The sequence below is a fragment of the Haliotis rufescens genome, unplaced genomic scaffold (genome assembly GCF_023055435.1).
Source record: "Haliotis rufescens isolate VD_foot unplaced genomic scaffold, xgHalRufe1.0.p SCAF_19, whole genome shotgun sequence".
In the NCBI taxonomy this organism is placed as follows: domain Eukaryota; kingdom Metazoa; phylum Mollusca; class Gastropoda; order Lepetellida; family Haliotidae; genus Haliotis; species Haliotis rufescens.
Window position 1 is genome coordinate 4,955,402 of NW_025963879.1, and position 24,306 is coordinate 4,979,707.

At 38.3% G+C, this 24,306-nt stretch overlaps 1 protein-coding gene across 2 annotated transcripts; it reads right to left on the bottom strand.

Moving 5' to 3' along the window:
• Positions 1-777: 777 nt before the first annotated feature.
• On the bottom strand, positions 778-24,141 carry LOC124148433 (phenylalanine--tRNA ligase, mitochondrial-like). Of its 2 annotated transcripts, none has more exons than XM_046519523.2 (6): positions 24,039-24,141; positions 20,835-21,405; positions 20,261-20,420; positions 18,498-18,629; positions 17,266-17,426; positions 778-1,672 (listed from the first exon to the last, which is right to left on the bottom strand). In XM_046519523.2, exons 1-6 carry the CDS (start codon positions 24,047-24,049, stop codon positions 1,388-1,390), a joined length of 1,320 nt encoding a protein of 439 aa, XP_046375479.1. In that variant the 5' UTR covers positions 24,050-24,141; the 3' UTR covers positions 778-1,387. The 2 variants fall into 2 exon arrangements, with proteins under 2 accessions (XP_046375479.1, XP_046375480.1); XM_046519524.2 differs by having other exon boundaries at positions 24,012-24,123.
• Positions 24,142-24,306: the final 165 nt, after the last annotated feature.

Here is a 24,306-nt window from a genome sequence, read left to right on the forward strand (position 1 = left end):
TAACTAGAACACATCACAGCTACCTTCTCCTGATGCCCGTCTTCCTGTCATCTGTGGAATATGACTACATCTAGAACACATCACAGCTACCTTCTCCTGATGCCCGTCTTCCTGTCATCTGTGGAATATGACTACATCTAGAACACATCACAGCTACCTTCTCCTGATGCCCGTCTTCCTGTCATCTGTGGAATACGACTATAACTAGAACACATCACAGCTACCTTCTCCTGATGCCCGTCTTCCTGTCATCTGTGGAATATGACTACATCTAGAACACAACACAGCTACCTTCTCCTGATGCCCGTCTTCCTGTCATCTGTGGAATATGACTACATCAAGAAACCATCGCAGCTACCTTCTCCTGATGTCTGTTCATGCAGTGCAATAATGCACCGACTCTCCTGTGATGTTGTGATGTGTTTGCCATAGTGATACTTGTGTCAGGCATACAAGGAAGAGAATCAAACTATTTGCCAGTATTGTCACCTAAAAGCGGATGTTATTCTTCTAAATTGAAACTATTCCTGAAGAAAATCTTTTTATTTTTTTGTTAGAAAACAAGTAAATCTCAGCAGCATTTCAGCTGAATATGTCAAATTGTGTCATATGAAAAAGAGCACTGCAATAAATACACTCTTCATGAACATGAACAAAGGCAATTATTGAAATAATACAAGTACACCAAATAAGTCAGTTCGCTTACACTCCTGTGGAAGATAATCAACATTTTTAACTACAAGAAGACACTTCACAATTGATTCAACATAAACTGAATTCTCTCCCATGCTTTTTTATTCATAAACTTCACTGAAATTAACTCCCTTTGCCTTCCAAGGCATTTTGCATATTTACAGAGTCGGAAAATAAAGGTCGTGTTCGATGTCATCTTAAAGATACAAAATGTCCCACCTCCAACCTGACCTAGGAATGTGTGGCATATGGCTATGAATCCTGCCAATGTGCTAACCAGACAGTGCCACTCTGCCACATGTCCAAAGCTGTAGGAAGCACTTGCACACACTGCAAGTATGTTTAAGTGGTGTTCATAATAACTGTATTTAACAATGCCAGAAGTAAATATACAGCTAATGAACTAGCCCTCACTCACTCACTGTGCTGCAGCACCGTCAGACACATGATGTGTCGTCTTAATTACATCTAGAATATCATTCCTATCTCTAAATACTTCAAATAAACAGTAAAAAATTTATCCAAATATCACTGTACTGTTATTGTCCGTTATCTGCTGGTCTTTGTAGGGCCATGAAACAGCCAATAATGAAAAGCTTGTATTAAATCTGAACATGCCTTACCAAAGTACACAGAGGTTATTCTTATCACTTGCATATCACACTTACTACAGTATAAACACATTCCTTGAACATCATCTAATTTCTACACCCAACAATAGCACAGCCTCTCTTTCAATCTTGCTATGTATGACGTTGACCTCTTCCTGCGTCAAGGTTTTTTCCATATGCCGGTAGATGATACGGTAGCAGTGACTCTGTCGTTGTTTCTTTGGATGAAGGAATTCATCCACAAGGTTGACCTGCTCCACAAGGTCACCACCAACTGAGCGCACAAGGTCATAGAAATCATTTGGTGTAAAGCTGTCAGGAACCCAGAATGAAATGTCATTTGTACACTGTGGATACTGGCTGACTGGCTGGAATCAGACAAAAGTGATAGGTCTAGAAGTAGTGATGTACACAAAAAGCTCCAGCAATCACAATCAACCTTTTGTTGAAGTGTCAAGATCAGATATGTATTTCATAAGTTTTTTATTTGATATGGAAAACTAAATTCTCAAATTTTGTCATTTTCCCTACAACAAAGACATGGTAATAGTGATCAGAAATAGGAATCTGTGTCTTCATGAAACATAAAACGCATGACAACACAGAGTCCATGTCCAACAACCAAGCAGTGCAGTGTGAGCAGGACCTTAACCTAGTGTCATGTTCACTACACAGTGACACTGATGGTGTTTGGGGAGCAGACACACACTAACTCACATCCGGATTCACATTCTGATTCATGCCGGTGGCTGAGCATGCATACACGGAAGATTTTTAGAATGAACACACTTTCACTTCAGCCATGAAAAACAAAATAGAAATTCAACCTTGCACCTTCAAAATGATAAAAAAAAAATTCAATCTAATTATGAAATGCAAAATCAGTACAAACAATTACAAAAGTTGCTGTCATGGTGAGTAGTATTGGTAATGGTGATTCTGGACCACTTCCACTGGAGCCAGATTTATATACCTATACTGCTACTCCAGGGGAATATTTTATGCAAAAATGATGATGCGATTCAACGATCGTCATGAGACTAAACTAAATTGTAATGAAAATATTCTCTATTATTTTTACTCATACGCATACCATTATTTTGAACAAAGTGATATTCAACAGTTTTACTAAGTTCTTCGTTCATTTTGCTAGGAGACCAGACTATATATTCTTTTTCGAAATTGGAAAGAATCAATTGATGACTGTATTTGGTTGGTTTGACATCACTGATATAATATATACCCTGTGGTAATTCTCGCCATTTGATTGGCTTGTAATGCTCCATTATTATATACTTATGTAAGCATTCGTCTAAATTATTGTATTTTTATGTGGTGTGATCCAATGATAGGAAACAATATATTTTTAATCTCCAACCAGTTCTTTGGTTTTAGGCATGGAATAATTGACGCGCTTGTTGTCGCCCCTGTTCTATGAACTATTTTTATCATCTTCGATAATACCACTGATATTACGAGAATTGGATCGAATCTCCTGCTTCGTTGCATTGTATTTGGTGAGTTCTGATAATACTAAACAAAACTCCTCCTCGGATATCTTACAATCAGCCAGTGCTGTTGAAATATGATCCTCAATGCTGTTCAACTTTGCTTTGGCGAGTATCCGAATATTATCATGTTTTAATGCTTTATTTTGCAACTTACGAGAAATAAATTTTATCGCTATTCCTGCCAGTCCTGAGACTCCGGCGGCTACTTCCATACCAAGTACGATAGGCGCGGCGATTATAGTTGATAGTAAACCAACACCGGCTACACCGAGTCCCATGCCAGCTGTTACAAGCGCAGTGTCAACACAGTCGAGAGCATTCACGGCTCTGCGATACTTTTTATACAATCCGACTCTCAACTCCCTCTCCTTCTCTATTCAATGTTTTATGTCGCTTATTTGATGTAATCGAAATCCATCAACAGTATCCATCTTTTCCGATGCTTCATAGAGCACCGGATATAAACTCATAACATATATTATTATGTCATATAATAATCTTTAATTGATCTTGCTTTAATGTTTTGAGAGTATACATCAACCTTATTAAATGTATATTATATGGCATAAATATCTTAGAAAGAGAAATGCTATCACCTTTATTAGCTTGGACCCCCTCAAAGGTTGCAACGGGTGATACTCCCATATAAATAATACTACAACGTTGACGCTCGTGTTTCTTAAGCCATTTAATTGATAGACCTGGTAATATTTCGAACGCATCTCTTCTGGTGCATCTCCAAACAAGACTTCAATAATAAGTGTAGAAAGATCAGGTATAGCATTCAAGTTATCTTTTATATCATTGAATTCAGTAACCAAATTTAAACTAACATTTTTTTAATGCTGGACGACTCAATAACATGACCTGGGTTTTCTGGCAGGGGAGCGACTAACACACTCTTTCGTTTTGAGGGGATATAAGCCCTGAGTACGATCCCACTATTTATTATCTTAGTTATCCCTTACCCATCATCACATATGGTGGAACAATGACGATATTCAGTAGCCACTCGATTTTTGCTTCGACCATAGTCCATTTATTATCATCATTGCGAGTAAGATTGTATGAAGTGTTTTCATTGAGTCTACTAACTTCGACATCACTTAAATCTCCTAGATTAGCTGTGAATACAACTTCTTTCTGCTTGTATACATTATCTTGTAAGTGTAAAGCGTATAACTTGCCATCGGTACCGGGTTTAACGAATCCTTCTGTGTCTCCAAGATCGGAAAGCGCAATTGTATTACATTGTCTAAGGTTATGCGCTCCAGGGCCTGATGAATCAACCATTATTTATAATATGGAGTGTTACACTCAAGTATCCTATATGTACAGGTTGATGTTTTACATATAATACAGACATATTCCAGCAATATCACGGCGGGGGACACCAGAAATGGGCTTCACACATTGTACCCATGTCGGGAATCGAACCCAGGTCTTCGGCGTGACGAGCGAACGCTTTAACCACTAGGCTACCCGACCGCCCCTGTAATGATGAGAAAGATTCCGTTCTACCGCTATTGTATTTTTCATCTTTGACTGGAATAGCTCTTAGCAGAGTTGAAGGACTTTCGGGTTGAATATTATCCGTGGTACTGATCTGATCAAGATGGAAGCACAACTCTTTGTAGGGAACTAAATCGGGTAATTTAACTCCATGCAATGTTGTGTTGGGTGGTATTAATATTACTCCTCTTCTTACAAATCCAAGTGAAGCTACTAAGCCCCATTCAAAAAGTAAATGCTTTTCTCCAGTGTTTAAAATCAGCATCCCATTTGACTCATTTTGTGTGAGACAAGCTCCCAAAGGCTCAAAAATTTCATCATTGAGTGAGCATACGCTGTAATACGCATCAGATATAGTGTGATGTTTTCTATTTATTAATATTTTATTATTATCTCTCGCATCACTTATATTGGTCCACCACAGGTAATACGTTACATCGCATAGAGTGACTTCAAGTTGCCCAGCTGAGTTATCGATAGTATGAAGCAGTTGAATAGACTGGCCATTTGTTATTCCTGGGAGTGTAACATACATATTAAATATACAAAGATACTATATCATAACTTAAATATGAAATCAACTTAAATTCAGTCGATTTTAGTAAGAGCCTCTGTTTTTTTGTTCATTTCCCTGATATCTTTGAAAAATACAGGGTCACGGCAACTAGCGATAAAATGGTGCATGATTGGTTCCACAATCCAATGCAATTTTGGCAGAACCAGTTAAACTTTGCCGTATGGTGTGCCACAACAGGATGTGGTGTATCTCTTTATGCCCCAGGATCTGAATTAATAAGTCTGATTTATTATTTCACGTGTACTATCAGATTAGACGTATTCTTACAGAAATTAGTGCACCATTATCGCAGGATCGAGCATGGAATAATCCGTACAATAGGTTCGCCTATGAGCGTATTTGTCAGGAATTTGATATTTCTATGAGTAAAGAATGGCATATTAAAGGACTTAACAATGGTCTAGGTGTTCCTTTTAGTGGACAAAAAACTGTTAAAGAAGAAAGTGATGATTAAGTTAAAAAAACTCATCAACCATTTGATCTATTTAGGTTGTTACAGAAAAACAATCTTTTTGTAAGATTGCATAATCTTAATCATGGCTGGGAACTTTCGTGTAACGATTGGAGAGGAGATCTTATGAGTTTTAAGAGTGGTTTAGCTTATATTGTTACAAAATTTGTGCAACTAAACGATACAGCAAACGCTTGGAATGAATTTCTTAATGATAAAACAGAAAATAATTTTACTAACCCAGGAGTTGTAAGAGTTAATGAATCAATAAGAACTTATGTATGGGCAATTCTTGGTGCACAGTCACAAACACGAACAGGAATAATTGGTTCTGGGGCGGCGCTCGATACGCAAACGTAGAGGATGCTATTAATTCACCAGTTGACATACCATCGTCAATAAAACGTTATCAAGATGTATTACAGAACGCTCAATCCAAAGTAGACTACGTTAATGGGGCAGGACTATACATGTCTCCGAGTAATATGGAACTTAAGATCGGTCAAGTGATAGGCTATAGTAATAAAATTGTTATTGCTACCGATAAACAAAAAACAGGTATAAATTCAGATATTAAAACCGAATTAATAACACAAACAAACACAGGCGAAATGGGAATAGTCAAGCCACAGACACCACATGTTTCACAGCCATCTACTGACACACAACCACAAGTGCCTACACATATTGCCGAAAAAAATCAACAACATATCGATGAAAAAACAGCACTTATAGTAGGTGGAATCGCGGCTGGTTTACTCATGATTTGGATAAATAGTCTTTAACGGATAAGTACAACAGCCCGGCAATTGCTACGATCAGTGCCCACAAGTTTTAACTAAGCCAAGTGGCGGTCTTAGCTAATAAATTCAAGAGCCAGGAAACAATACTTCCTATTATACCGGGAAGTGCAGACGCGGCTTTCCCAGTGCTTCTCCTAATGCTTTTAAATGCTTTTTTATCCACTCTTTCACACCATCCCTATCACTAGGTGGTGTGCCACCTCCTGTACCACCACCACTGGTTAACGTGAGAGTCAAAGTCGATATAATAAATCCCATTGCGGTAAAAATACTGGCAATGGTTATCCCCTGTTCTCTGAACAATGTTTTAATTTCATCGGCCAGTGTAGTATCTTTGTTGAATTTCTTTCTATAGTTCCTCAAATTCGATTGATTTGTGAATGAAGTGCCTTTCTATTACTCAAAGCCGCTTCGAGGCAGGCCAATCTTTCGTCTTCTAAGTTACGCAGTCTTTCAGCAACGCGGCGTCTTCTGAATTCATCACCTGCCTGTTCAAGTTTTGTTTTCTCATAAGCTATATGCTTGTCGAGTTCAGATAGCTTTGCTATTTAATTGATGAGTTCTCCCCGCATTGTTTGCATTGCCTTGTCAAGACCTCGTAATTCCCTAATACTGAACTCTGAATATGGTGATACCTGTAACGTGGAATTATCGTAGTAGGTATCCAAGATTTCTCCGAGTCTGTCCGAGGCTAGCTTCGAGCTTTCTTCCAAATTATCTTTATCTATGGTACCGAGTTCAGTACGCACAGTCTGAAGAACCTTAGAAAGTTTACTTGTGAGTAGTTTACAAAACCTAATTTATTACGAACTGTGTTGATGCAATGTTTACTAGCTATCGTAGACAAGGCTAGGGGCTAACGAGTACGAGAATTCATAAGATCAATATCAGTTGCAATATTCCTTTACTATCTATTGTAAACTTTGAAAAGTCACGACAAATAGGAGTTTCCTTTCAGGCATCATAATAATCATTAACGGCTGGTTTTGAAAAGTTCATTGTTAAGATTCGTGAAATGAAAAGTCACGACAAATAGGAGTTTCTTTTAAGGCATCATAATAATCATTAACGGCTGGTTTCAAAAGTTCATTGTTAAGATTCGTGAAGCTGGTTTCATCAGTACCCTCTTCCATTGTACTAGTATCAGTTAGGTTATCTTGTTTAATATCATCCATTTTTATATTAAACATAAGGTTACATAATTTCAATATAACAATGTCTTCGCAATACGGACGCAAGTTAAACCCACAACGCAGACTTCGGGATCCATTAGGGGTCAAAGCAATTCACCAGTCTGTTACTGTACCTGAGTACCATTGATCAGAATCAAATACTTCTGGTTCGCTTTCCAAATCTCGGTGCACACGATGTGTTAGTTCCAGGAACTATTATTTACAATTAGTTTGAATTCTACAGACGCTAGCAGAGAGCGCGTTCAGAACATAGGTCGTTCGATTGTTAAGAAAATTGCGATTAAAATTAGCGGTAATGAGGTTTTGAGTATCGACGACAGCGATGTATACTATTGTTACATGGATCTCTGGAGAACGGCTAAAGAGTGGGAAAACTTACAGTACCAAGGTATTTGTAATCGGAACACATTGAGACTGCGTGTGGGTGCTGATAGTGGTGATAATACCGTCGTAGGAGATAAGGCTGTTGCTGATGCATTAGGAAACCGATTCTATATTCCGCAAGACTTTGAATTACACGATAGTCACACGCCCTTCTATCAAGCATCCCTTGGCGATAGGTTAGAATACGAACTCACTTTTAATGACTACGGTACAGTAATCAAAGCTACTGAAGGTAGCTATTCTATTGACAATATCCCACTGGAGTATGATATGATAACAGATCCTGATTTAGCCAAACAAATTCGTAACCAGTATAGTGGAAGTTTAGCCATTTTGTACGATCGCGTGCTTCGACACCGAAAGATCACCAGGAACAAAAGAGATACGACGTGGAATATCAATCTACACATCCCCGCTAGATCATTGAAGGGTATTTTAATGTTGTTCGAAGACCCCTCTGAAGCATTTGCAAGAGATACCGAGGCGTTCTACAACCCCAAGATTACAAAAGTAAAATTGACTATCGAGGACGTGCCTAATCAACTATATAGTCAAGGTATGCGGGCATATCTACAGTGGGATGAGATTAAAAAACTCCCTTCTATAAAACATAGCCAAGAAGTTAACGCGGTCGTGAAAGATCTGTCTTTCGGGGATGTATCGATGCGAACCACAGACGATGACCAACTACACGGCAGTGAGCAGAGAATAGAAAATGCCAGTGAGGGTGTTACTATACAGATAACGAAGCTCTTCGAAGTGGCTGGTAAATTAAACATATATTTGTATGTGATTATGGACATGAACTTAATATACAGAATGGAAGATTCGTGCAAGCGATCTATTAATAATCTTTTACCTAAAGAACCGCACTGCGCTATAATCTGCGGGCAAACTGGTTGCGGAAAAACGTCTTTTATTCTCGATATTTTACAAAGTCATTATCTATCGGGATGTTTACAACCATATTATTATTGTGCCCAACTATAAGCGTTAATAAAACATACTTATCGAGAGATTGGATAATGAATGATCCTGGGGTGTACAAAGTTGATCCGTTTACAAGACTGTTTACGAGTATGTCACGAAAAATACAATGGAGAATCAACCCTTTTCATAATAGATGACTGCAGTGCGAGTAAAGAACTTACAAAAAAGAAAGATATGCTTTCATATTTAGCATTCTCCGGAAGACATACTCAGCATAGCGTTTGGGTACTTACTCCAAAATACAACTCTGTCCTGAAAGATCTGAGAGAGCAGACCAAATGGGTAGCCCTGTTTCATTGCAAACGCGAAAATGATGTTATTTATACCAAGCTCGAACGGGATAAAGTCAGAAAACTGTTAGCGGAAACGAAGCACCGTAAACTCGTATTAAAAACCGATCAACCAGCTGCTTATGCAATTGCTTAGAAAAATTTAGCAACTGCTTAGCAAAAATATAGCAACTGCCGAGCAAAATATAAGAAAATATTAGGAAATATAGCAAAATTTAGCAAAAATACGATAAATTGAACATTAGAGGTTATTATGTAATAATGTGGTTTGAAATCCTCATTCTTTTGCAACAGTTTATTATTTCAGGCTGTATTGGATATGCCATATTCCATAATGTTAGACTTAAATATCTCCTTAGGTATTTCATTATGGAATGCGATGAACTCATCGAACAATTGCTCAAAGAACCTGATCAACATATAGAAGTAGTTACAGATAAATCTTAAGATAAACATAGAGAAAGACTCGCGGCTTTGGTAGCCGGTGGAAAATTTTCCCAAAATTTTGGGGGAAATTAAACCACTGAAAAAATTGATAACATGACCGATGAAGAAATAAAAAAACTGTACACGCGTCAGGAGTCTAGATTCGGAGCTACCATGACTAAAACAATTGGTTCAGCTATGTTACAACTATACACAGTGGTAGCTAGTACGTTTCTTCCTATCCCGGCAGAAAATTGCATGTATTTATGCGAATCTCTAGAGAAAGACCCATTCATCAAACACGCTATAAGCGCAGTAAGCTGTGAGTTTTATCATAGATACGGAATGTTCTTAGCGCCGGTGACCCCCACTTTAATAACGGCGAGGTATTGTCAATTTAAACATAGGTGACCACTTACTAATAATGGAGACGGAAATACAAACCCCGACTGCACAACAAGTGAACGAGGAAACACCACAAACACAGATTGCACAACCACAACAAGCGTTGCATCACAAGCCAGAGTGACTAAGAATCCTTGAAAAGTCGCAGCTGGTAGGAAGGGTGCGCTAGCGAAGGTCCACAATTCAAATATTGAACATAGCACGATTAAAACTTGGGCTCCCTATACACTGGGGGTGGTTGCTATAGCAGTGGTATGGTTGTTTTATAAGACCGGAAAAGAGAAAACGTCACCAGCGATTGCACAATCACAACAAGCAATTGCATAACAAGTTCAATTAGAGTTAAGCCCTCATGTCATGTTACAAAAGCATGACTACTCCAGTTACAGACAGTAAAATGTTGGTAAACCCAATGTATCATTCAGCGGTGGTCAGCGGCTTGGCCATTGGCTATGCCCGTATAGCTAAAATGATTACTAAAAACACACCACCCAAGCTAGATTTTAATGGTTATGATATCGGTATATTGATTCTTGATATAGGACTGGCAATGGCAACAAAAGATATGCTCATCAAACAAGGGCTTATCCTAGAAGACATAATGAAGTAATTTAACATTTGAATATTTTATAAACATAGTATGGCATCAATTGCGAAGATGGTCGGTGTAGCTATTGTTAATGCTCTAGCTTTTTCAGGGAGTAATTTTTTATTTTCTAGTATGAGAGGAGAGGAGCAGAAAAGACATAATAAAGCATTAGAACAAGCAGCCCAGGCACAATGGGCCTGAAATAGGATGTTAAGATTAGATTTTATTAATGATGAACTGCTTAAAGAGGGACATTCAATTCAAACGTTTAAGGATGTTGAATCTGCCATGCACGAATACTTCCTTGTTTATGGAAAGAAACTTGACCCAATACCAAGACCAACACTCTCTCAGTTGTATACACCGTCAGAGGCTCAGAAAGACCGAGAGATAGCGTTTATAGTTTTGAGATTGACTGGTCTGCCCATATTTAGCAATGTTATTATGTATAAGCCATGATCTATTACACATCAGCTATTAATAATAACCCTGACTAATCAGCTATAAATAGTGCTGACACGCATTTAGATAAATGATACTAGAAGTGTATATTTATCACAATGGCAAGAGGCATATCAAGATGTAAATTCATACCCATGGGCCAATCACAAAATTGTGGAAAAAGCTGTTTGGCAGATTTTTGTGGAATCCATGCCATTGCAATTAGAAAAGGGCATATTAATTATACTTGTTCTGTATGTGGGATTGGGGTAAAAGGTAGTTACTGTTTATGTAAGAGTCACGGTGCTGACAAGAAACGGTTTCAAATTATTTATGAGAGGAAAAAGGCTTACCGAAATGAGATAAATAGATTGGGTAGAATTCCAACCAATTAGAGATTAGTTCACATGTAGTTATATATATCAAAATGACTTATGTCAGAGAGCTGAAAGCTTTGGCAAAACAACGTGGTCTATGTGGTTATTCTCGAATGAGAAAAGCTGAATTGATTGATTTACTCGGTTTGGAATACAACAAACCCCAGACTGTTAGAGAACTCAAAGCTCAAGCGAAAAAAAGTGGGCTGAGCAGTTATTCTTGAATGAGAAAAGCTGAAGTGATTGATTTACTAGATAATAATCAACACGATGATAAAAATAAGACGAATTTATACATGTATAGACGAACCTACACCAATCTCGCAAATTGATAAGGCGGAAAAGCAAAATAATTTAGCTATAAATGTTTTCAGACATTCTCCTAAAGGAATTGTTGTACACAGGATAAGCTCCGAAATCAATTCATTTCTAATCGAAAAAGATGGTAAATATCATTATACATGGATAAAGAGTTTAAGCAGGCTATTATGCGATCAAACAAAACATGCAGGAAAGAAATATTTCTGCGAAAAATTCCTGCATGGGTACAGCAGACAAGATCTATTAGAAGCGAATAAAGACCGCAGAGGTGTTGGACAGACTGCTATCAGGACTGATATGCCTAAAGAGGGAAAAATATATTAAAATTTGAACATTATTGTAATCAAATGTCAGTACCGTAATTTATGCTGACTTCGAAGCACTTATCAAACCTATAGAAAATACCATCCGAAGCAATCAAGAAACTCAAGATAGTTTTACGTACAAAACTAAAGAACATATTCCTTGTGGGTTTGGATATATAGTTGTAAGGTATGATGGGAAAACAAACCCGCCCGTGATTTACAGAGGTCCCAATGCAGCGGGAAAGTTCCTAGAATATCTACAAAACGAAGAGAGAATAATCAGGGAAAATATATCGCATAAGAAACCCATGTGTATGAGGAGGGATGATTGGAGGGCCTATAAGAAGTCAAGGAGTTGTCATGTTTGTAATAAACCCTTGAATGGGGATTCCATAAGAGATCATTGCCACGTCACGGGTAATTATCGGGGAGCCGCTGATAACGAGTGTAACTTGAAACTAAAAATGAATTCTCAAACAATACCCATCCCCTTTGAGTTTCATAACCTTAGAGGATATGATTCACATCTCATCATGCAAGCTATCTCAAAGAGCGAATGTGGCTTTAACGTGCATTCCTAATCATATGGAAAAATACATATCATTCTCGTTGACTAAAACTATACATTATACGGACAAGGATGGGAAAGCCAGAATAAAGCAAAGTAATGGGTTTAGATTCATAGACAGTTTCTGTTATCTTCCCTGGACAATTTAGCTAATGCGAACAATCCCCATGACTTTGCAATACCAAATCAATATACTGATCGGTTAACACATCATTTGTTATTGAGAAAAGGTGTATATCCTTACGAATATATGGATGATTGGTCTAGATTCAACGAAACTAAACTACCACACTTTGCTTGCATTGAATCATTCTATAGTAACTTATCATAATCTAAAATAACTGATGCAGATTATGATGGTCTGGGATAAATTAGGTTGTAAGAATTTAGGTGATTATCACGATCTGTACTTAAAAATCGATGTACTGTAACTCGTCGATATATTTGAGATATTTAGAAAGACATGTTTAAAACAATACGGTTTGGATCCGGCATGGTACTATTCCAGTCCTGGACTCTCGTGGGATGCATTGTTGAAGAAGACTGGTGTAGAACTAAAACTACTCACCGATTACGATATGCACTTGTTTATTGAGAAAAGGATTAAGAGGTGGTATATCGATGACGGCGAAAAGGCTCTAAGGCTAATAATAAATTTGTGGAAGATAATGATCCGAGTAAACCCGATACGCACATATTATATCTCGACGCCAACAATTTGTACGGATGGACTATGAGTCAACCTATACCCACGGGTGGTTTTGCGTGGGTCGATGTGAATGATATTCACAAGGTTGATGTGAATAGAGGGTACATACTAGAAGTTGACTTGGAATATCCAAATTCGTTGCACAAAGACTATAACAGTTATCCGCTAGCTCCCGAAAGATTAATGGTTAATAAAGATTGGATGTCAGAATATCAACACTCCTTGATGGGTAATACTAGGTCAGCTAACGTAGAAAAACTCGTACCAAATTTGATGGATAAGACAAAATATATAGTGCACTACAGAAATCTCCAGTAATATCTATCGTTAGGCATGAAAATAAAGAAAATACACAGAGTTCTAAAGTTTGATCAAAGCCCTTGGATGGAGCCCTATATAAAACTGAACACAGATTTAAGAAAGAGAGCTACCAGCGATTTCGAAAAGAACCTATATAAGCTCATGAATAACTCAGTATTTGGAAAAACTATGGAGAATCTAAGGAAGCATGTTGATGTTAAATTGGTCAGATCTAATGAGGAAGAAAGACTCAGGAAACTTATAGCCAGTCCGGCTTTTAACAGAAGCAAGATATTTGATAACGACTTAGCCGCACTACATATGCAGAAGAGTAATATAAAATTCAACAGACCGGTGTACGTTGGTATGAGTATTCTTGACTTGTCAAAACACTTAATGTATGACTTTTATTACAACGAACTTAAGAAGCAATACGGCGATAGATGTGAGGTGTAGTAAATAAAAAGGTATTAAGAAAGATGAAGGATGAATGTGCTGGGACCCCTATAGCGGAGTATGTCGGATTAAGACCTAAGATGTATTCTATAAAGAAGTCCGATAATGGAGAGATAAGAAAAGCTAAGGGTGTTAAGAGGTATGTGGTAAAAACGCATATCAAACACGAACAGTATAAAGAAGCATTATTCAATGGTAGAACATTCAAACACGAGATGAACACTTTAATCACAGGATATATGGATTAAGAATGAACAAGACATCAATCCCCCTTAGATACAAAGAGATGGATTGATAATGATGGTGTAACTACCTATGCTTATGGTTATGGTGGTAATACTGTATTGTTGGGAACTATGAGCAACTCTTCTCGTACAAATGCCCTGCCCGGTCCATCTTTAAGATAATAAAGAATAGGTGAGGTGAAATGGGGTTTAACGTCGCGTCCAAGATTATTGCACTTGTATAGCGACGTGCATGCACGTGTATGTGTGTGTGTGTGTGGCTGCTTGTACTAGTCCGGACTGATGCTGATTTATAGTGCTAGCTCACTGAGATACCATGCCGCAGTTTAACATGAATACCCCACTCAGACACAGTATACTGACTCCGAGCTGACCAGTCCTTGTTTTAGCCCCTTAATGCCGAGCGCCAGACAGGGTAACAACAAGTACCATCTTTTAAAGTCTTTTGGTATGACGCGGCTGGGGATCGAACCCCGGACCTTCCGCTCTCCGGGCGGACGCTCTACCATTAGACCACGGAGGCGGTTAATAAAGAATAGGCTCTCCTTCTTTCATAACCAACCGACTAATGTTATATATCTTAAGAGACCAAATCAGATCAGTTGCGGGACGTAGGCCTCCTTCGAGTTCACCGGGCTGGTATAAATATCTTACGCCTACTCTATCCGGAAGTTTTTGTTCTTTGCCTCTCCACGGTGCTGAAGATTCTGAAGTCACAGATTTCATTTTAATCGCATCGGATGGTTTCTTCTCCATTAATCTCGTTATTTCATTATTCAGCGCTGATACAACCAGCTGATAATCATTTCACCCATTCGGTTGATCTTAATCGTTCTGATTTCATTTCGATCCTATACTGATATCCAAACAAACGTTCCGCTAATGTCCGGTTAAATCTTTCAACGATAGCTTGACTACGTAGGGCTTCTTTTTCACCACGCCTGATTGCGACATCGTGCTTTGTTAACAGTTTAGTTACTGATCCCATAAACACGCGACCAGGATCTACTTGAAACAAGCATGAAATACTCATATCCCCCGCCAATATGACATGTCCAGTTATGTGCAATGCATTAGCTCCTGTGAACTATGGGTCCGTTTGTAAATGGCCTAATTGCAGCACTAAAAAAAGTTATTACTGGAGTTATTTTGCCATCTGCAGTTTCGGATAGAATATGTAACTGTATTTGTAATGAGTAAGGATGAGACATACGGACAAACAACTTCTTTATTACAATTAGGATCGATGGTTTCGGTGTAGGTTCGTTCTAACACCGTTATCAAGCAAGTGAAGTACAGAGTATGGTTGACAAGAATATATACAGGATAGAAGGCAGTGTTTATACAATTGAGTAGGTTCAAGATCAGTTACACTGTTGTATTTGTAATGAGTTGTGTTTCTGCATGAAGTTAGTCAGTGAATGCAACAACCGTGTCCATGACACTTTTGGAGGAACATACACACAAGCAATGCAGAACTTACCAACAAGAAAGGAAATGTGTTCAATACTGCGAGATGACATTATGTGCCAAGTTTGGTGAAGAAATATGGTAAGGTTTTCAAGATCTGCTCCGGAAACGAGGACAACCGCCATTTTCAGTCAAAGTCAAAGTCGTTGCCATGGAAACTCAAATTAAAAAAATAACATTTAAATCCCAAACTATCAAAAGACACCAGTTCACCACTAGACCTATCTATGCGCCAAGTTTGGTGAAAAATGGTATGGTCTCAAGATCTGCTCCGGAAACGAGGACTACCAGCATTTTCAAAGTCAAAGTTGTTGCCATGGAAACTGAATTTTTTTTAAAAAAAAATCCTAAACTATCAAAAGGCACCAGTTCACCCCTAGACCTATCTATGTGCCAAGTTTGGTGAAGAAATATGGTACGGTTTTCAAGATCTGCTCCGGAAACGAGGACTACCGCCCTTTTCAGTCTAAGTCAAAGTTGTTGCCGTGGAAACTGGAAAAATAAAAAAAATTAAAATCCAAAACTAACAAAAGGCACCAGTTCACCACTAGACCTATCGATGTGTCAAGTTTGGTGATGAAATATGGTAAGGTTTTCAAGATCTGTTCCGGAAACGAGGACTACCGCCCTTATCAGTCTAAGTCAAAGTTGTTGCCGTGGAAACTGGAATTTTAAAAAAAAATTTAAATCCAAAACTATCAATAGGCACCAGTTCACCACTAGACCTATCTATGTGCCAAGTTTGGTGATGAAATATGGTACGGTTTTCAAGATCTGCTCCGGAAACGAGGATCACGCCATTTTCAATCTAAATCAAAGTCGTTGCCATGGAAACTGGAAAAATAAAAAAATTTAAAATCCCAAACTATCAAAAGGCACCAGTTCACGACTAGACCTATCTATGTGCCAAGTTTGGTGAAGAAATATGGACGGTTTTTAAGATCTGCTCCGGAAATTAAATGTGACGGACGGACGGAAGGACAGATGGACGCAACCCATTCCTATATCCCCCTTCCACTTCGTGGCGGGGGATAATAACTTGGGCCATTTTAGTGGTCCGCGTTTATATATGAGACTCGGTGCATTAGCTACTTCTGTTGAATCCTTTGAGGTTAATGGCTCAGCCTCCTTTTAGTGAATAGCCACATCCACTACGGTTAAAGCGTATTTATACGTTTTGCGTTTTACCATATCATGGGGAAGAAACAAGAGGTCAGCCTGATGAACTTCATTCGTTGTAAAAATATCAAACTTCTTCCTCGGGATATAATGCGGTGCCAGTAAGTATACACACATCGCTTGTTTCTTTAACCAATCCTTGGCCACATCTTTAGATACCTTAGCAGCAGTGGCTAATTTTTGTATTGCTCCTATACCTTTCCAATATCCTCGTGGGCTATAGTAAATTTTATTCATTATTAATTAATATTGATGATTCTTTTAATATGACTCATGACGATCGTTGAATCTCATCATCATTTTTGCATAAAAAATTCCCCTGTAGTAGCAGTATAGGTATATAAATCTGGCTCCAGTGGAAGTGGTCCAGAATCACTATACTACTTGGTGGATCAAAATTAGGTTTCTTATACCATTGCCTTGATCTTTCTCAAATATTGTGTATACAGGTTTTCTCACCTGGTATTTGACATCAGACTCGGGGGGAACCCCATCAAACTGGGAGAGGAATCCTGAGTCGCAGCTCCAAAACAAGCGTATGTCTGGAATGGAGTAGAGCCTCATTGCCAGCCTTTCCAAGCCCAAACCAAATGCCCAGCCGATCTTGTCTGCTGTACTTGCTGGAATCACAAGCATTCATACCACTGTCCACTCAGCTATCTCTTGTATCATGCTTATGTAAACACATAAAGTCATGAGGCGCTGAACCTCCCCTACATTCAGGCTATTTGCAAAGCTAATAGGCCAAGTTGTAGATCATCTAGGAAATAGAAAACAAATGTATTTTCCCAAAATTCTATATCACATTGTGTGAGTTGAAGGAGCAAGTCAGAGTTATCAACAACATAGTAATAGTGACTCTGTAGCTCACCTAGCTCCACAATAATCTTAAAGTTGCTGTCAGCAATGAAATTTTAAATGTTTACTGCAGCTACATTTCAACATTTCTTCCTAATCTACAACAAAGAATGCAATACAACATTATTAATATTGTATAATAATCTTACAAAAAATAACAATGACAACAGCTATATTGGCTTTAGGCAAACTTAAGACTTATATATAAACCTTTTGGTGATATTTTTCACTCTCTTTAAGCCCTACATTTTTATCCAATTGCACACAAAAGATTGTGGATGCCTTTTATAAAACTAAACTTCATATGAGTGACAAACATACGCATAAATTATCAGAATATTTCAGTCAGCTGTTACTGTATTTGAAAGTAAGGCCACCATTTCTTTGGGTCAGGAGCCAGTACTACACTTCAGAACTAGTAGTTTGTTTCTTTTTTTGTTGCTTAAATGCCGTAATATTCCAGCTATATGACGGCGGTCTGTAAATAATTGAGTCTGGACCAGACACTCCAGTGATTGACATCATGAGCATCAATCCATGCAAATGGGATACGAGGACATGCATCAACCAAGTCAGGGAGCCCCACCATCTGATCCTGTTAGTTGCTCTTTACCGCAAGCATGGGTTGCTGAAGACCTATTATAACCCAGATCTTCATGGGTTCAGAACAAGTAAATGTCCCTGTATAATTGTAAAATACAAGCTTCTAAAATAAGTCAGGTGTAGTTTAACATGAGGCTACCATTTATAGCTGAAATTTCATTGTGATGCATACATTTTATTCACCATCACCTTCTGTTAAGTGGGGGGCTGAGTTTTTATGGCCAACTGACCTGACTGCAGCAGCTCCTGTTCCATAATGCCACAACCAAGGACTTCCAGCCACTCTCCTTGAAACTTAATCTCCAGTTCCCATGAGGGATGGGTGAAGGGAAAATAACTATCTGTCCAGCGCAATTCAACATCTGTCGTGAATAAGAGAATGCAATATTTTGAGAGTGATCTGAAGCTTTAGAAATATGAAGATAGAATCTGGTACAGAGACATGACTGAAGCCTTCTCTATGGCCACATGCTTCAACTTACAACCTGTGGCCATAGTTACATTAAAGAATCTGGATCATAGAAGTATTCCCATCATGACCATAAACATTTAGTATTATATGTAGGGCAATAGTTTCAATATTGGCATGTATCATCACCTGCAGTAAGGAAATCATTATAAGCTGTTGCAGGATCCCGGGGGGCACATTGGGTCTAATACCACGAGGCTCTGGCCATATAACCTAACACAGGACGTAGAAAACCCAACGTACCCCTTGTGATCCTGCAACAACAAATTTATCTTACCGACATGTTTTAATTTGACATTGTCAAAGAATTAAAACAAACTCATAATTGATAGAAAACAGCTTTTCGAATGACTCGGAAAAAGTGTGCATCCATTTGCTTAAAAATGGGGAAAAAGGGGTTTATTCTGATTTTCAGAAATCCATGTGCAGCCAGACTTGCTTCTGGTGTTTTATTCTCCCTTTGAGATATTTATGGCGGGATACACAGTATTTTATCATGATCGTGTGAAACAATCAGATCTCATCATTCTGACATGGAGGTATGATAAAATGGGTTGTCTACACTTCCTACAAACAGAATACATCAATTGTGTGGATCTTAAAATAGGAGTGAGTTTGGTTTAACACTGCTTTAAGCAGTATGTCAGCTTGATGCAGGAGGAAAGCCCAAAGGGATGCAGGTCTTAGACGTTAACCAATTAGGCGAAACCCACAAGTATGGGTATTGTGCTGATAAACAAAGAAACATAATCAGGGCAATCTAGAATTCAAACCCAGAACCATAGTCTTGTGGCGTGCCCAGAGGAAGCAAACAGGAACAGAATAAATCAATTGTGTGGATCTTAAAATAGGAGGAAGCAAATCTGCGCATCGAAATGCAACTCCTTAGATGAGTGGGCCATGCCCCCCTTACAATAGGAACTGCACAGAGAAGGGAAGTAACTCTTCTATGCCCAAATTGCAAGGTTGACATCTACATGATCTACCTAACATGATCATGATGATAAATTAGGTAATTTCTGGCACATGAAATTGTTCACCATAAGGAGAACAGGACAAGATCTGTCAGGATTCACAGAAAATATAGTGAGCTTTACTGTTATACAGGCATTTGAATAATCCTATTCAGTTACCGTGAAATGTCATCTACTGTATGTGAGTTCAATTACTTCAAGTTCAGTGGCCACATAGGAATTTTTCAACAGGTCTTGAAATTCCCTTCTTGGAGTGATCACATGATACATTTTAATTATTAGGAAAAGAAAGAACTGAAACCAGAGATTGCAATTGAGGAAGCAGGGCCCCGTTCCGCAGAGCGATATTAGCACTACTACTGTCATACGTCTGTGTGAAAATATGGAGGTTACGATTATCTTAGCACTACGATTGCTTTGTAGGACAGATTGAAGATCCATTTGCTCCAAAACTGATTACAAATGGATGAATTGGCAAAGTTATTTTGTATTGTTGATATCTCAGCGATAATAATGACGAATGATCACTTTACACATAAAGTAAACACACCCTTTCCAAAGAGGCTGATTGTCAGGTCTTGCAGTGTTGTCTTCAGACTGTGTTCCACAAGTTTAGCAGCATCAGTTGTGTGGAAAGCCTGTTTGTCAGTAAGTCTCTTTCCATCTTCAAACAGGCACAGATTTGTTGAGTCTGACACATCCTTAAATAACTGAAAAAGAATCAGGTTTTGTTTGATAAGCAGGGCTTACTCTGTCACATTGTACTTTGTGCTAACCCAGTACAGTCACATTACACTACGGACACAGCAATACTCACATGGTTCACATGCTAACTTTGGTGCTGGTGGGGAATTCACTAAATTTAAAGTTTAGTAATGCGTTTTGTAAAACTCATTATAGTCTTAGACTATGAGTTTACAGTGAATGCACTTGGAATAACTATATTTTTGTAACAATTTTTAAGATATTTATTTAGAAAATCAAAAACACCCATCCAGGTGGTTAACATTTTCTCATTTTTAGCCAACAATCTGCCCAACAATTAATAAACATTAATTATATTCAATCATGAGGAGGGCAGCAATAACAACAAACATATCAAACTGAGTAGCCTGAAAAGTAACCTCAAATTCTGTGAAAAGCCGGACACCTTCCAGCTGATGGAATGCTGGGTAATGACTGGCATCAATTTCATCTCTTCGGTACACATCTCCAACAACAAGGAAGGCATCTAGTCCAGACTTCATCAGATCTCTCTGATGTGCTGATGTATGTGCCCGCAACATATATTTGGAGTTGATATAATAGCTGTCTGACCTTGATCGACTAACATGGTCAAACGGCACCAATAAACTATCAAAGTTCTGTTCAAGTGTTACAACTGGGCTAAGCTGATCATAAACTGAAAATATTGGATTACTTCTGCGATTTATGTAGTGTTTGTAAAAGAAGTTTTCTATTCTTCTTTTTATCAAATTGAGTGGATGATTTTTTTGCATATGCAGATTCCGACCAAGTTTTGTAAGCACTCCTTGATTAACATTGGTCCAGTCATCTGTACTGAAAGTGTGGCCCGCTATGTCAATGGTGTGTGGAGCTTGTTTTCCACTTGGGCCTGTGCCACTGGCTAGCCTCTTCACAACGTACATAGCATCCACTCTACCACACAGAACAACACACAGAGAGTGTTGAATCCTGAAATAAGAGGAAATAATTTTAAAGAAATCATAGCCATCTTCTCCAAAATGAAATTTGCCTGTTAAAACTAATTTTTTTGGAACATATTACATATGAACGATCTCTTGGCTGTTAACACCACAGCTTCCCGAGGCAAGGGTTTTAACTGATCATAAACATCCAGTTTCCACACTTGCCGAAATAGGCTGGAATTCCCAGGCTCAATCGTAGAGCCACGAGTGGCTGTTATGAGTGATGTCCCTTCTATGGCCCTCCTATTGACCAATCAGATTCCATCTCTCATATCACTTGCATTTGCTTCAAATAAAACGGCAGCCCCTGGTTAAGACGATCTGATAATCAAGATCTATATTGTATTGAAACAGGTCTTCCCCCGCGAAGGGCATCAAATCCATTGAGCACCTTGATTAAAAACATGAAAAGATTTTCAAAATATCTTTCGACGCCCAGTTGATGGTACACATGCTTGCAAATCCTGCAGTCAGTGGAAATCTTCACATTGAAATCCATGTTATTTACGAACCGGATGTCTAGTTCGTAACACGATTTTGATTTGACTATGCATAGTCCAGCCAAAATGTAATTCCTGAATTCCACCCAAGTTTGGCAAGGGTGGAAAAAGAGTTTTATAGTCAGTTAACACCCTTGCAACAGCAAGATATCAGCACCATAACTTTGTTGTGGATTGGTTTTAACACCAAATTATAAGGGTTGTTGTGTTCTATTAAGATGAAAGGATGACAGATGTATAAACTATCTTCGTCTTTGGATCTTCAAAGTGTTCAATTGCACTCAGATGACAGATCATATACAAAAGAATTACACAAGATCCTCAGCATGCTCAGTGGAACTTAGACAAAATCAAAGAAACAGTGAAGAAAACAAGATCTATTCTACAAGTTTTCAAGAGAGGTCCTTGAATAAATGAGGCCTGTAAATGATCAAGACTGAATCACACAAACCATTCATTGATATTATGAATAACATACCACTGGGTACAATGTCACAAAATCGAAAGTCACAGAGTCTGACCACCCCATCCATTATGACTAAAATCAAAGGCACTTGAGGACCTATTCTTCAACTATCAATAAATGTACTTAATTTAGTTTTTTTTATTTTGTTAAATAACACTTGTAGATGCGTTTTAGTGCTACATGTAGAAATCCATGGTCCATGGACAGGCAGTCATGTGTACAAGTGACCCTCTCAGGTATTCATTTGTACAAATATTGAACAGGGACCGTCTCGCATACATATTACGTCCTCTACTGTTCCAACCCAGAATATTAAAGAGAAAATATCCATCAGGCAACCTACATAATTCTGATATATACTCCTGTATCTGTCAAGAGGTTCCTGCTTTTCTGATGCCAAAATGGTCTGAAATTATACTCTAATGACATGGGTCTGACACATTCACACATTTGTTCTTGATGTAACAATTGCTGATTTTCTATAAATGAATATTTAGTTATAACAGTTGAATTATGGATAAGAGCAGGGTTTCCAGTTTATTTGATGTGACTGACCCAATCATATTTGATGCAACACATTTGTACAGTCAGTTCTAGTTCCTACAAAAACATCAAAGATACTGTCACATAAATTGTTTGTTTTCTGTACATCAAATGTATAACATAAAAGTATGTTTGTGACAATTAGCTCTCACTTCTGACCACTAGCCAACAGATCCTCAGTATTGTAGCTCAGAGTGCAAACCCATGACATGACAAGTAAGTGACATCACAAATAATGCCATGATGTCCATACTGGCGACCAGTGGATTTGTAGTGTTAGGAATCGTTTGGTAATTTATCATTGATCTCTGATCATATAGTTGATTACATTTTTGACTGGTTACCTGTTGGTCATGTTGAATATATTTAAGCATAATATTTACAAATCAAAGAAATGATTGAACACGTTGAAAATTTTGAATTTAATTATCATTTTCTCCACATATGATACATCTATATCAATTATGGATACGCTTACTTACTACTATCAACAAGTGATCAACTGAATATCTTGACTTCAGGGAGCCGGATAGTTCTTACAATTTATAATCCCAATTTATTCTTATAACATATGACCGCCTCCTTGGTCTAGTGGTAGAGCGTCCACCCGGAGAGCGGAAGCTCCAGGGTTCGATCCCCGGCCGCGTCGTACCAAAAGACGTTAAAAGATGGTACTTGTTGTTACCCTGTCTAATGCTCAACATTAAGGACTGGTCGGCTCAGAGTCAGTATACTGTGTCTGAGCGTGGTATCCATGTTAAACTGCGGCATAGTATCCAGTGTGCTAGCACTATAAATCAGCATCAGTCCGGACTAGTACAAGCACCCACACACACACACACACACGTGCATGCACGTCGCTATATCTCAGTGTGCTAGCACTATAAATCGGCATCAGTCCGGTCTAGTACAAGCAGCCACACACACACACGTGCATGCACGTCGCTATATAAGTGCAATAATCTTGGACGCGACGTTAAACCCCATTTCACCTCACCTCACCTCTTATAACATATCTTGGCCTGTATATACAGGATGCTATTTTATATCGTCGACTGTCGTATTGTAAACAAATTTTAATACCATTATGTTAAAATTACAATGACATGCCTGGGAAGCATCTTGCACGTGGACGAAATCACTCGGGAAATACTAAGTACGCTTGACACAGCTCCTCAGACATGTTATAACAGAAGTTGTCGAGTGGGTGTTCACGACATTCATACATATAGTGTTAGAACAGTTTCCTAAGGTCAGTTGTCGATTCCACTAGAATGTGTTATCACGCCCAAATGATAATTATTGTCCTTACTCTTACCAATTCTATAAAGTGACTGTTTAATGTCGTAAATTGGAATTCTCCCTTGAAAGAGATTCG

What these genes read in the sequence shown, in the direction of transcription:
- LOC124148433 (XM_046519523.2), bottom strand. An exon ending in ACAGGAGCTGCTGCAGTCAG is followed by an intron (nt 17,427 to 18,497) that starts GTCAGTTGGCCA and finishes TTGTGATTCCAG; the next exon opens with CAAGTACAGCAGACAAGATC. An exon ending in AGTCTGATGTCAAATACCAG is followed by an intron (nt 1,673 to 17,265) that starts GTGAGAAAACCT and finishes GTCTGATTCCAG; the next exon opens with CCAGTCAGCCAGTATCCACA.